The sequence below is a fragment of the Lissotriton vulgaris genome, chromosome 2_1 (assembly GCF_964263255.1).
Source record: "Lissotriton vulgaris chromosome 2_1, aLisVul1.2, whole genome shotgun sequence".
Classification (NCBI taxonomy): Eukaryota; Metazoa; Chordata; class Amphibia; order Caudata; family Salamandridae; genus Lissotriton; species Lissotriton vulgaris.
This window is the reverse complement of record NC_141687.1, coordinates 2,088,016,931-2,088,029,969: the sequence shown is the minus strand read 5'-3', so window position 1 is coordinate 2,088,029,969 and position 13,039 is coordinate 2,088,016,931. Positions and strand designations below refer to the sequence as shown.

The 13,039-nt window shown below is 41.8% G+C and overlaps 1 protein-coding gene across 1 annotated transcript in view; it reads right to left on the bottom strand.

Annotated features, from left to right (window-relative positions):
* LOC147733753 (protein unc-13 homolog B-like) overlaps positions 1-13,039 on the bottom strand; it is a 1,057,263-nt gene that overhangs the window by 322,356 nt on the left and 721,868 nt on the right. The window contains exon 7 of the mRNA XM_086958318.1: positions 9,659-9,722. Coding sequence (XP_086814444.1) covers positions 9,659-9,722 — 64 coding nt within the window. The remainder of the gene's footprint in view (positions 1-9,658; positions 9,723-13,039) is intronic.

Genomic DNA, 13,039 nt, shown 5'->3' with positions numbered 1-13,039 from the left:
TATTTGCTTTTTAGTTTGAATCCCTGATGAAGAGCACAGGGTGCTCGAAATGCATTGGAGATTGGGAGATTTCAATTGATGAACTTTCAAGTTGTATATAATACAAAAAAGCGAGTATGGAATATAATATAATATGCAGAAACTTGAATGAAGCATTGAATGAATTAACTGTTTACTGAGAAAAGTAAATTGATTTTGAACTTTTTTGGAGCCTAATTGACCTATAGGAGTGCCCCAACAAGGGATTTGTGACTAAGCACGCTTGGAAGCACATAATGTTGGATTAAACTAGAGGCGTTATTGACGGTAAATGCTACCTTGGGAGCAACCTAAACTTACAAATATTCACCTACATTTTTGATGAACTTTAAATCACAAATAATGTTGTGCGGTTATACACCATATTCTATCAGGCCTTTTACTACACACACTAGCTGAGCAACAGGGAAGTAAAAGCCAGGGAAATGAAAGACACAAGTCAGATATAACAAAGAACCTAGTGAGAGTCACACAAGTCACACCATCCTGGATGTCTAGCTTTAAACAATCTACACATTTGCTAGGTTTACCTAGGTTTTGGTGGAGCTAGAGCCCAAAATCCATGGCTAGGCACATTGCAAAACAAGGGTCAGTTTTCAGTGGAAAAAAGTGATGTGTCTTTGTTGCATTTTGGGCCGTTTTTTTATCGCGGGCACTAGGCCTACCCAAACAAGTGAAGTGCCTTTTTTATCGGGAAACTTTGGCGAACAGAGAATAGTACAACAAGAGTTATTACCAATTGAGAGTTGAATGTGGATGTCCTGAGGCGGAAGCCAGGACCGATTTGTGAGCGTGTGTTTGATAGCGATTTAGTCACCCTGATTTTAATAGCACTTGCACATGCGTTCGTTGGAGCTTCTTTTCGCTAAATTTTTTTAATTGTACTCTCGCGCTCCCTGCGCTTGCATTTACCTGCCTGTACCTTGTTTTGCTATCCCTGAGGTAGGTTCTCCCCCATTGCAGACGATTAGGTGCTGCTTGGGGTCACTTCAGGTGCCATCTTGAGTGAGGCGAGGAGCAGGCGAGCGGACTAGTGCTTGGCTCCTCCTGCCCCTACAGGCATAAATACCCAGACTATTCCACACATTCACCAATTGACAGTTGAATGTGGATGTCCTGAGGCGGAAGCCGGGACCGATTTGTGAGCGTGTGTTTGATAGCGATTTAGTCACCCTGATTTTAATAGCACTTGCACATGCGTTCGTTGGAGCTTCTTTTCGCTAAATTTATAAAATTGTACTCTCGCGCTCCCTGCGCTTGCATTTACCTGCCTGTAACTTGTTTTGCTATCCCTGAGGTGGGTTCTCCCCATTGCAGACGATTAGGTGCTGCTTGGGGTCACTTCAGGCGCCATCTTGAGTGAGGCGAGGAGCAGGCGAGCGGTCTAGTGCTCGGCCCCTCCCGCCCCCACAGGCATAAAATGGTCCCCTTGATCTAGAAGCGCAGCAGACGAGCGCAGCGGGCGCGCCGGCACGGCGCCAAAGGCGAGCCCGTCTGCGCCCGTCCGCGACCGGCCGGGACCCGGGGCCACATACCCTGCTCCTTTTGCACAGTATACGTCTACGCAGCTCCTCGCCCTTCAAGGTAACTGGTCCCTTGGCTCTTCGACACTTAAACGCATCCAGGCCCTTGGCATCCCTGCCGCTCACCCCTTCCCTTCCACTCTTTCTTTGTCCAGGCCCCAGTCTGCTGCCCGTCCTGAGCACTCCCTCCCTCCCTCTTCTTGCCCACCCACTATGGCTTCGGCCTATCTCCTCAACACCCGCTCGGCGGGCAGGCAACAGTTGGAACTTTTCAATCTCCTTGACACTGAGTCTCCCGACTTTCTTTTCCTGACGGAAACTTCGTTCTCTGTAGATTCCCTTCCTGATGTTCTATCTGCGCTTCCTAGCTCCTACTACGCCCTTCGGGCTGATCGCCCAGATGGGAAAGTTGGCGGGGGAGTAGCTATGATCATCCAGTCTAACCTTCAGTTCCAAATCCTGACCCATACCCCATGTGGACGTGTTGGTGGCCCGCTCGGTGAACCTTTTGGTACCCCTCACCATAGTTCTCCTATATCGTCCCCCCCAAACTATGCCCCACTTTGTGTCTGTTCTCCAAGAACTGCTGGCCACCCTTGTGATTAACAATTCATCAGTTCTTCTACTGGGCGACTTCAACTATTGGCCTGGTGACCCCAGGGAAGATCAGACCTCCAAAGATTTTTCGGATACTCTTCGTTGTCTCAATTTTACCTCTCACATTCACGTCCCCACCCATGTTCATGGTCCCATCCTTGACCAGATATGGTCGGTAGTCGACCTATTTCTTCTGTTACCATTCTTCCCTGTATCTGGTCTGACCATTCGCTCATCTCCTTCTCTATTGATCTTACAGTCACCAACCAGCTTCCTCTGTCTAAAAATGTTTTAGCATGGAACTGGAATCGGGTGGACCTTAAGTCCCTTCTCTCTTCCTTGGCGATCTCCCCCCCTGACTTATCAGACCTCTCTGTCGACCTTCAAGTTGAAGTCGTTAGTACTTGGCTATCCACTTCCTGTGACATGGTCGCCCCCTCAGGAGGGTCAAGGCTTGTCGTCTCCACGAAGCCAATAAATGGTTTTCTAGCGATCTTAAGGCCCTCAATTTAGCTCTTAGACAAGCTGAGCGCCAGTGGAGGTGCAACTATTGCCCCCTCCTGCGAGATCGACACAAGTCTCTTCTAAAAAACTACAAGAGAGCCATTCTCTCAGCCAAATTGGATTACTTTTCCAATAAAATTCTACTAGCGACCAACAAATCCAAGGAGATCTTTTCCATCGTCCATAACCTGGCTGCTTCAGACAGAGTTAATCCCAACCCTGTCCTTCCCAAGCCCTTTGCCTTTCCTTGAACGATTTTTTCCTCGAGAAGATTGCTAACATCAAGCGGAATATCCCCGTGTCATCTTCTCCCCTCCCCTCCCCCCCTTCCATTCCCCCTCTTTACTCTTCCTTGACCCACTTCCCAACTATCTCTAAGGAATCCTTCCTTACCCTGCTTGGGAAGGTCAAGTCAGGGTCCCGCAGACTGCGGCCTGGCTTGCATCTTAAGGGAGTTATTCTCTGGCTGCCCGACCCTCCCTAATCCCTTCTTAATGCATCTATTTCTCAGGGCACTGTCCCGCTTTCCTTTAAATTGGCCATAGTCATCCCCATTTTAAAAAAACCTGGCTCTGACCCCTCTCTCCCGGCCAACTTCAGGCCCATTTCCCTTCTCCCTTTTCTAGCTAAGATCCTAGAGAGCCACATCACCTCCTGCATGTCGGCCTATATCGAGGAGAACCATCTCTTGGCCTCTCATCAAGCAGGCTTTCGCCCGGTTCACTCGACCAAATCTGTGGTTCTGTCGGTCCTCGACGAGCTAAAGAGTAAGGCGGATTCCAACTCTCCCCAAGCCTTGGTGCTTCTTGATCTGTCCGCTGCTTTTAACACGGTCGACCATTCCATCCTTCGCGGCCGTGTCAGGGCAGCGGGCATCCAGGGCACCGCCTTCTCTTGGCTCGCCTCATTCCTCCAAGGCCGGACACAAGCTGTCCGTCTCTCCGGTTTCTCTGCCCCCTCCCACCCGGTGTCCTGTGGGGTTCCCCAAGGTTCTTCCCTATCCCCCCTTCTTTTCAACTTATATATCTATCCCCTTATTATTTCTTTACTCAACATGGAGGTCTCTGTGTATAACTACGCTGGTGATCTTCAGCTTGTCTTTGATCTTTCCTCTCCCTCAGACTCCTTCCTCAAATTTCAGACCACTCTCACTTTTATTTCTGACTGGATGAACCAAAACCACCTCAAGCTTAACCCGGAAAAACGGAGGTTGTCCTGACAGGCGGTTCCACCAGCCCCTGGACTTCTGCATTCTGGCCCCCCACTCTCGGTCCCTCCCTGATTCCCTCTGCCTCAGTAAAAACATTAGGAATTAATATCTGCCAGGACCTCTCAATGCGCCCCCAGGCCAGCTCCGTTGTCTCCTCCTGTTTTCTATCCCTTAGGGTTATTCGAAAAATCTCCAGGTTCTTCTCTTCCGACACTCTAAAAATCATTGTCCTAGCTATGATCCTCTCTCGTCTGGACTACGGGAACTGCCTGAACGTGGGCATTCCTGCCTGCGAGCTATGATGCCTCCAGACCATTCAAAACCAGGCTGTTCGCCTTATCCATCGGCTGCCTAGGTACCACCACACTACTCTGTTACTTAAAACCCTTCATTGGCTACCCATATTACAGCGAACTCTCTTCAAGATGGGATGTATAGTTTTCATGGCCCGCGCCCGTACGGCGCCTATCTTCATTAACTCCATGATCACCCATTACCTCCCCTGCCGTGACCTCTGCTCCTCTAATCAGTCTCTCCTCACCGTTCCCCGTTTCCGTAAGACCAGAGTAGGTGGCACCAGATTTTCCATCCATGCCCCCCGCTTCTGGATAGCCTTCTGCTCACCATCAGGTCCATGACTGAGTACTTGCACTTCAGTAAGGCACTCAAAACTCATCTGTTTGCCCTAGCCTTTGCCGCCCAGTAATCTCCCGGTCTCCCCTCTCACCACCACTGTCTCTCATCCAGCGCCAGGAAGCCGCTTGGTCACAGTGCGCTTTATAAATATTTTCAACTTTCAACTTTCATTGTCTTTCAATTCAGTTCTGCCTCCCAAATGTAAGACAGTGTGTAAAAAAGAAGTTATTTAAAAAAATCCCCTCTAAATTCAGAGATGTGCAAATAACCATTGCTTCTAAGCCTCCATATGTTGTTCCCATTTCAGGAATACATAGGTTTCCTTGCAACCTACGTTTCACTCTTTATATTTTAACAAATGAATTACTGCATACCAGGACAGAATGAAGAACCATCGCAAGGTACAGCTTAGTTATTGTCTCTGGGGTTTTTGGCGAACCTACAAGTCCTATATATCCCTGCTATCAGAAGGGTCCAACGGACATAACAGTATATTGCTTCCAAAAGTCTGTTATAGTTAGAAGAAGTTACATTTGAAAACCTTAGGACAATAGGTTGTCTTTTCAACTAAATTTCAATATTTATTTATACTTTCTATAAGAAAACCTTGAAGGATCTTCTCAAATGACCCCTTGCTGAATTATTTATCTAATTTTCATAAGTGTATAGCTTTCTGGGATTTGTTATTGGTTTCACACTCAGTTCTACCACTAACTGAAAGTAGGTAATGCTGGGAAAACAGAGGACTCTGCATCCCAGCTACAGTTCACTACTCATTTTTAGACTGACCTTTCTTACCCAAATTGAGCAGCATGATACGAGCCATATATATCTTTATATATATATATATATATATATATATATATATATATATATATATATATATATATATATATATATATATATATATATATATATAAACAATGGACTTGTAGAGGGGAGACCCCCACACCACCAAACCTACCTTAAATGCATGGTAAAGGCATACGTTGTAAAAGCATATGCGTTTTGAAAACATATGTGGTAGAAAATGTGAGATAAAGGTACAATGTGGTAAACACCTCGTTGTAAAGGCGGTCTCCCATTATTTTCTTAGTTAACCAGTTAGTAGTGCTGAAGCAAGCCCCACTACAAAAAACTAGGGCACTTCAGTAAAACCTGTAAAACAGAGCTGTTGAAATGTATCACCTGTACATTAATATTTTAGAATGCAATACTCTAATTACCACCTAAATTTAAATAATTGAGAAAACAGATGAATATCAACAACTCCCTCTAAATAGTTTCCTTTAATTCAGATTCGTACATAATTTGCCACCTGAAGGCAGACTCGAAATTGATTGGCAGAGAATACAATTGTTTTGATCACAGATAACCGGTAGAAATCAGTATCATATCTGGCCACGGCTTGTTGACCTCACTGATCCATGCATCACCGCCATGAAAAGGCCCTAATCCGCCCACATCATAATATGGCGGGTTGTGTCTGCAAGGCACCACCACCATATTAGCGGCCAGTACCGCACAGCAGGCAATCGTAACGATTGCCTGCCTGCGGTAAAGCGGCGGATAGTCTTTCCGTCCGGCACTGTACCCCCACCTTTGTAATACGGCGGGGGGTAATTGAAGGGCAGACGGGGAAAGATGTCCGGCGGTCCGCCCACATCATAATGGCCCCCTAAGTTCAGAAACCCTGAAAGAAGATAACAACATGCCCACAATTCTGCAGACAACAAAAGTGGATTTAATAGAGGAGTGGTTGCTCTTGAACACTGGAGAAGACAGTCTGCATGCTACACCCCCTGCAGTAACAAGCCAATACAATAACATGGAAGAAATGTTTAGCATCATTTAGAAACTAATCAACTCAGGAACTTTGGTAAATTACCCTTATTTGGATAAGTAACATTGTGACAATCTATTGGCATACTTTGAATATAAAACTACAAGAAATGAGACAAATATTCCAGTATAAACTCATTATTTCACAATCCATCTTCCTTTCGTTGGCAGTTCCTTTGCACCTTCCAGCACATGTAAATAGTATACATTATGAAAGATGGCAAACATATTAAAATCCTTAACCCTACTATTCAGCTCTAACCTTGTTCCTTAAACCAGGGGCTTCAATGTACCATCTTGTCCAAGTGTTTAGTGCCTACATTTTTTAAGCATGCTGTGCATACATCACATCTAAAGAAGTAAACAGTCTTCACAAAACCTTTGCCAATGACAGGCCAATATTGACTGATTCATTTCTTAGCAAAAGTCTGATTCTCCTGCACATGTTCACAGTATATGATTAAGTCTCTCAATTTATGTTTTTTTTTACATTTGTTCCAATATAGAAGCATATTTTATCCTTTATTATATCAGCATTAATCCACATCTATTGTTTTATGTGTAAAACTAATTAACAAGTAATTACTCTTCATAATAAACGTTATTGGATGCGTATAAGGTTTACACACCACCTAAGTATTCCTATACACCTTTCCATGACGTTGACTGTGACAGATCAAGTTGAATTTTGGAGCAAAGCATTAGAATTCAGCATCTGGTCCTGAGTTGGTTCTTCTCTTTTGCCATCAAAAGAAGCCAGGTTGTGAAGATGAGGAACTACATCTCAGGAACAACCACCTTACAGTTTGGGCTACTTGTACGAAGAGCACCCAAGTCCTGATCCTTAAAAATACAGATATGTCATTGCACCAATATGCCAATGACACATATACCTCAAATATTTGACAACTGAAGACATTTCCAGTATGCACACTTCCATGAAATACCTCCAGAATTAGATATAAGAAAATATATTTTGCTCAAAAATAGCTCTTTCTCTCTACTCCTTCTCACAACTTTAATAACAAACCAAGAACTCACCCAAATTCATGCATTCTATCCTTCTCTCTCCCCCTGGGAAAAATCTATTGGGTTCATCCTAGCCCAGGCCCTAGATCTCATACCACACACATTAACATATTAGTAAAATCCACACATTTCTAATTTTGCTCTTTCATGAAAATCTGATACCTTCCATCTATTGACCAAATGAAATTAGTAGTTCTTGCTCTTCTTTCCTGCAGACTAGTCTTCAAAAATACAATCATAGCATATTCCTCATAAGTAGCTCTCACAAAGCAATACTTCAATAAGAAGACCGAGTGATCAACACTTCAAACATATTTGATCACCCTCCGTCTCTCTGATCTCCATTGGCCTTCCATTGAAGCAAAGACCAATTTTAAACTAAGCTGCCTTGCATACAGGGCTATTCATCAAATAATCCATCTAATCAAGAGTTATGAATGCTGCTGAGACTCCTAGATTTACAATATTTGAACTGAGCTTACACAATATAGGTAACAACCTTATTTAACTTTTTCCAAACTGATAACCAACCTTCTACCAACAAATTAAAAAATAACTTTCTCCATTGTCCTAGATAAAAATAGGGAAGCAGACGATATTTTGCCAGCACTAATTTGCATAAATCAATACAAATGCAAAACAGTGGGTCTTACGTATAATGCTGAAGTTGACCATTGGACCCGACTCAAAAGATTTAAAGACTGACACAAATCGCAGGCGCATCTTAGAAGTGGATCTGAAAATGCAACAGCATTTGCTACTATGTAGTGCCAGATGTGCACTAATCTTATTCCAATGAAGAGTGCCGCCACAAATGTCACTTACATAAATACTGAAGTAAACAAAGCAATATTCCTAATATCAATGGGTCCCAATGAACAAAAACTCTTTCACAATGAATATAGAAGCTGGGTGCAGGCAAATACAAACCACTAAAACTGTAAGTTACATCACGTACTACACTAGCAATTACCTTCCTGCCAATGCAATTCTTTCACAAATTAAAAAAAAGGTATAACTATTTTTAAAATGTAAATACTTTCTGGGTCCTGCAGATAAAAAGCTAATCAAATATGTCAATTTCCAATATATTTTGGTAATTTATAAACGTGTCAACAATCAAATTTAATTACCATACAATAATTACATTCCACTGAAAAAGATTTGCAACATCTTTCTAACTCTCATAAAATCATCATTTAGGTAAAAATGTGGAAGAGTTGCTCAGAACATATTATATTAAATCTGACACTATAGCCTTTGAATAAGCCCCATACATAGGCAAAAAACGTAGTCAATTTCATAAATGACAATGTTGAAATATTTAAAATATTTAAATCCATACATATGCCCTTTATTTTACATTCCGAATTTGTATGGTCCATTAAGATAACTAATCAGATTCCCAGTGACGTCTTAAAACAACCACTATTTCTCAACATATTTTTATTACTCTTAATCCAATTTGTTTTGAAAGAGCTGTACAAGTGTTGATTGTAGCTGGCAGAGATGGATGTCAATAAACACAATTCATTTCTAAATTGTTTAAAGATGTAAAATTCCAATTTTATAATTTCTATGTAACATTTTAGAGTTTAAAGACATTGTTTACCAGGATTAGGACTTACTTTATTTTAAGGTACATTTCACAGTGATGCAGTTCATACAATCTAGATGAACCAGCATAAAACTGCCAAAATCCAAAATAGCATGATGAACCACAAGTATACTTTTTGAAAAGAAAAATTACACAATATATTTTTATTGAACCTTTGTCCAAAATTGAGTACCACGTTGATTTCATTATTGTTTATCTTGAGATGAAATATGAATGAGATTAAATATCCTTTTTTAATGCAATATTTATCATTTAGTAAGGCCAGAAACATAACACACAACCCAAAGATGGGCACAAATGGACAACAATGCTTAGTAAGCAATCATCAGGGAGAAGTAAACATCAGCAGATACATTATTATTAGTATATGATGGCATGGCAAACGGAACAGTCTGTAGAAGTGAGAAATCAGCAGACACCATTTGGCAATAGCACAGGGACCAGCACAGGGACCAGATAGCATACCAAGTGTTGTGGGTAAAGAAACTCATAAGGCAATAACCAATAATGTCATACATTTCAGTCTCCCCTCCAATTCAAATCATGACTTTCACACTGTAAGGTGTAATCTCTAAGTTCCTGCTAAATTTCTCGGGGTCGAAAAGTAGGGGGCTGAAGCATGGCATTTAATGATGTTAAATATATGAAAACATGTCCTACCTGTTCGATAACTCTGCACCATCTTTCTTTTGCAGTAGTACTTTGAAATACCGGGTCATCATTTCTATTTAGAGAAATAGGAATCTATCATTTGTCTACATTTATATGTTTAACAATTTTATATGCTTTCACAAATAATAGTTAAAGTAATATAAATAATACACAAAGTAGATTAAACCTCAAATAGTAAGTATGCCAATAAATAGAATTAAAAGTGGTAACAATATAATTTAAATACAAAGCTAATATAATGCGCACAATTGAACGTTTATTTATGATTAGAAAACATTTAACATTTGGATTACTACAATAAATATAGCATCAACTAAAAGGAATATAATGTTAAAAGAGAGGCAAGATTATATGAGAAAAGAACGCATAGAAGAAAAAATGGAGAAACATGATGAAAGGTTTCCAAGCAACCTTATTTAAATTGAGAGCTCTAACTACAGACTATATGTTGAATAGTCCATAAAAGAGGAATAATTTATATTAAAATATCAATAAACTATGGAGGATCATACAAAATATCTTGATGAGGCATGACGCTGCTTATTAACTACTACTATTTAGACTATTTTGATGAGATTTAAAAAAAAAATGTTGCACCATATTAATGAAGACTTAAAATGTGTACTCAATTAGACTTGTATACTGCTGCCTAGTTAAAGCGGAATTTAGGGAATAGAGATTTCTCGAAGTCAAAAAAGATTGTAGTGCTGTTCCTCTGGGAGGGATTGTGAAAGTCACTCAAGAACCTGGACCCGCTGTGCCTCACTGCGATCTACAGGGGGAATCCATTTGTTGGATTATAATGCCCTCACACACCCTTTCAGGTGTCATGCGTCATCATCTGGGCTGCTCCTCGTCGGGTCAGCGGTGCAATATCCAACGAGCTCACCTCTAAGAGGGGCACTTTGACGGAGATCTTTTATCCAACAGAAGTATGGTGAAGTGAGGGTAAGGGGCAAGGAAAGTGTAGATGTGAAAGTGAGTTAAAATGGGGCTGGCAGTACCTGACAAAACGTTATTCTGGGGGTCTCCTGCCTGTGTAAGCAGTGTAACCGGCACTTATTGGGGTATAGTGTCTCCTAGTAAAGTGTCAGTTGTTAAGACTTATTGAAAAAAGTCTTGATAATAACGGTCGACATGTTTCTCGCGTGTACGTCAATTGATTCGCGATTCTTCATTACCAGATGTTGTAAACTATCTACACTAAATTGTTTATATGTATATGTCAGTCTGTTGGTTCATCAGAATCATGAAGAAAACATTGTAAAGTGTCAATGTAGCTGTGATGGGCTGGATCTGCCTGTTGTAAGAAAACAGAATGTTGCATTTAATACAAGTAAGTACATCACACACTACTTGTTAAGGCACACTATGTGATACTAAGAACCGAGATGGTTGGGTGCCTACAGTGAGCTATGTTGGTGACATAAGCCCCTGTGGGCTGTACTTAAAAAGCAGCAGACAATTAGTTTAGGACTCACCTAATGGTTTAAAGAATTCAGGCATCAACAGTACCCAGCAGTCTATACATCAGGCTAGCACTCCCTTGTAAGTAGAGCTACTCATCGTTGCAAACACAATAAAATAAAAGCTAATAAAAAACATAGCAATCAGCTGTCGCAGCCTCCTGGTTAGTGCGCTCTCTATGGTTATTAGAGTTGTATGTCCACTATTGTATTGGATAAAAACACATTTAAAACTTTCTCATATAGAAAACCTATGGTTACCTTAGTATAAGTTAAGGAGGTAATTTTATTGAGCAGATTGAGTCCTTAACATTGTTATCAGCCCCTTGAATGTGTGTTAAAAGGAGGTCCTTATATCCTCCTAGGGGTCACAACTGCATTGTGGTTGACCCCTTGTATGTGCAGTATGTATTGAGGGATTGTTGAAAGCCTCATTGGTACCACACAAACATGTTGGTAGTGCGGCCACTTAAGTGATTAGAGAGTCTCTGTTTGTTGTGAATGGAATTGTTGTATCCTCATTGCTGTACCGCTGTAGTGATACAGACCGTATTGAGCCCCCGTAGCGCCCTAGAGTTAAATATATGTGTGTGCGCGTAACAGGACGTCTGAGTGCTAGTTAGAGCCTATGGAGGTTCTCATCGTATTGTGAGAGCCTCTCTACGTCAAGGTGCTCTAGCGCTATAATGTTAAAGAGGTGAGGTGCTCTGACACTGTAGTACGCTAAAAAACAGTGCAGCAGCGTGGCGGCTATATGGAAAGGGGGAGTCCTATCCTTAGCGTACTCCGTTGGAAATGGGTCGTAGGCTGTTAGGCGGCATTACTCCCAAAACCAGCGCATCCCTTCAGAAACCAACAACAACAACGGTCTTAAAGACTACAGGAGCAACGGCATGCTACGTTATTACTCACGTTTAAGAAGTCCTGTGTGGAGCTTGGAGAGTGACCAGCGGCGTGTGCTGTATGCCGGGCCACATAGTAATGTAAGGAGGCTCCGGCGGCCATTAATGAATGGAGTTTGATCCCATTATATTGTATAATACTCCAGGGCTGGGGGAGTTTAGAAGAGTAATGTGTTGGTGATTGAAGTTGATCTCACAATCAATCAATAGGAACAGAGGAAACGATAACCTGATGCCAGTGCTATAGGGGCATATAATGTTGAATCAAATGGATGTAAGGAAAGCAAGATGCTGATATATTTTTGAACTCATGATAGATCAAAATACCGCGTATCAGGCAAAATAGAACATTAAGCAGTCGTGTTGGACGGAATGTGATCTTGAGTAAAAGGTCATCGTACCCAGCAGTAATGAATGGCATCACGTGTAGGTAGGCACAGGTCGAAGTTAACCTTTTTAGCGTGTTGGTGACCTTAATACACTTAAACTGCTCTAGTTAAGTGGAGCCTAGTCACATGCTGGACCCAGACCTGTGTCATTGAGCTGGTGTTTTGATTAGGTGGTGCACTGGAGAGAGGCTAAGACAGTGGTGGCGCTGGTCTGTCCAAGTATTCAGTGATGCTTGGTGGTATTGCTCACCCTGAGAAGAATGCCATTGTCAAGATTAGAGTTTGATAGTACTCCAGGGTATGTCTTTATTAAGGCCAATGGTGTCTGTGGAGAGGTGGTGTATCCACCTTTGTTCTCTAATGAAAAGATTGTTTTTAGATGTTCTTGGATTGGCATTGAGTACTAGCCATCTCATAGAGTCCGGTGAGTGGCTCTGCTCCTGATAATGAGCACACATTTTGGTGTTGGTCTTTTTACAGTGGAAGTTGCTGCGGTATTCTGAAATCCGTATTGTGATGGGACGGGTTGTCATCCCCACATAGTGGAGGTTGCATGGACAAGTCAACAGATAAATGCAGTGTGTAGTGTTGCAGTTTGTGTGTCCTCTCATT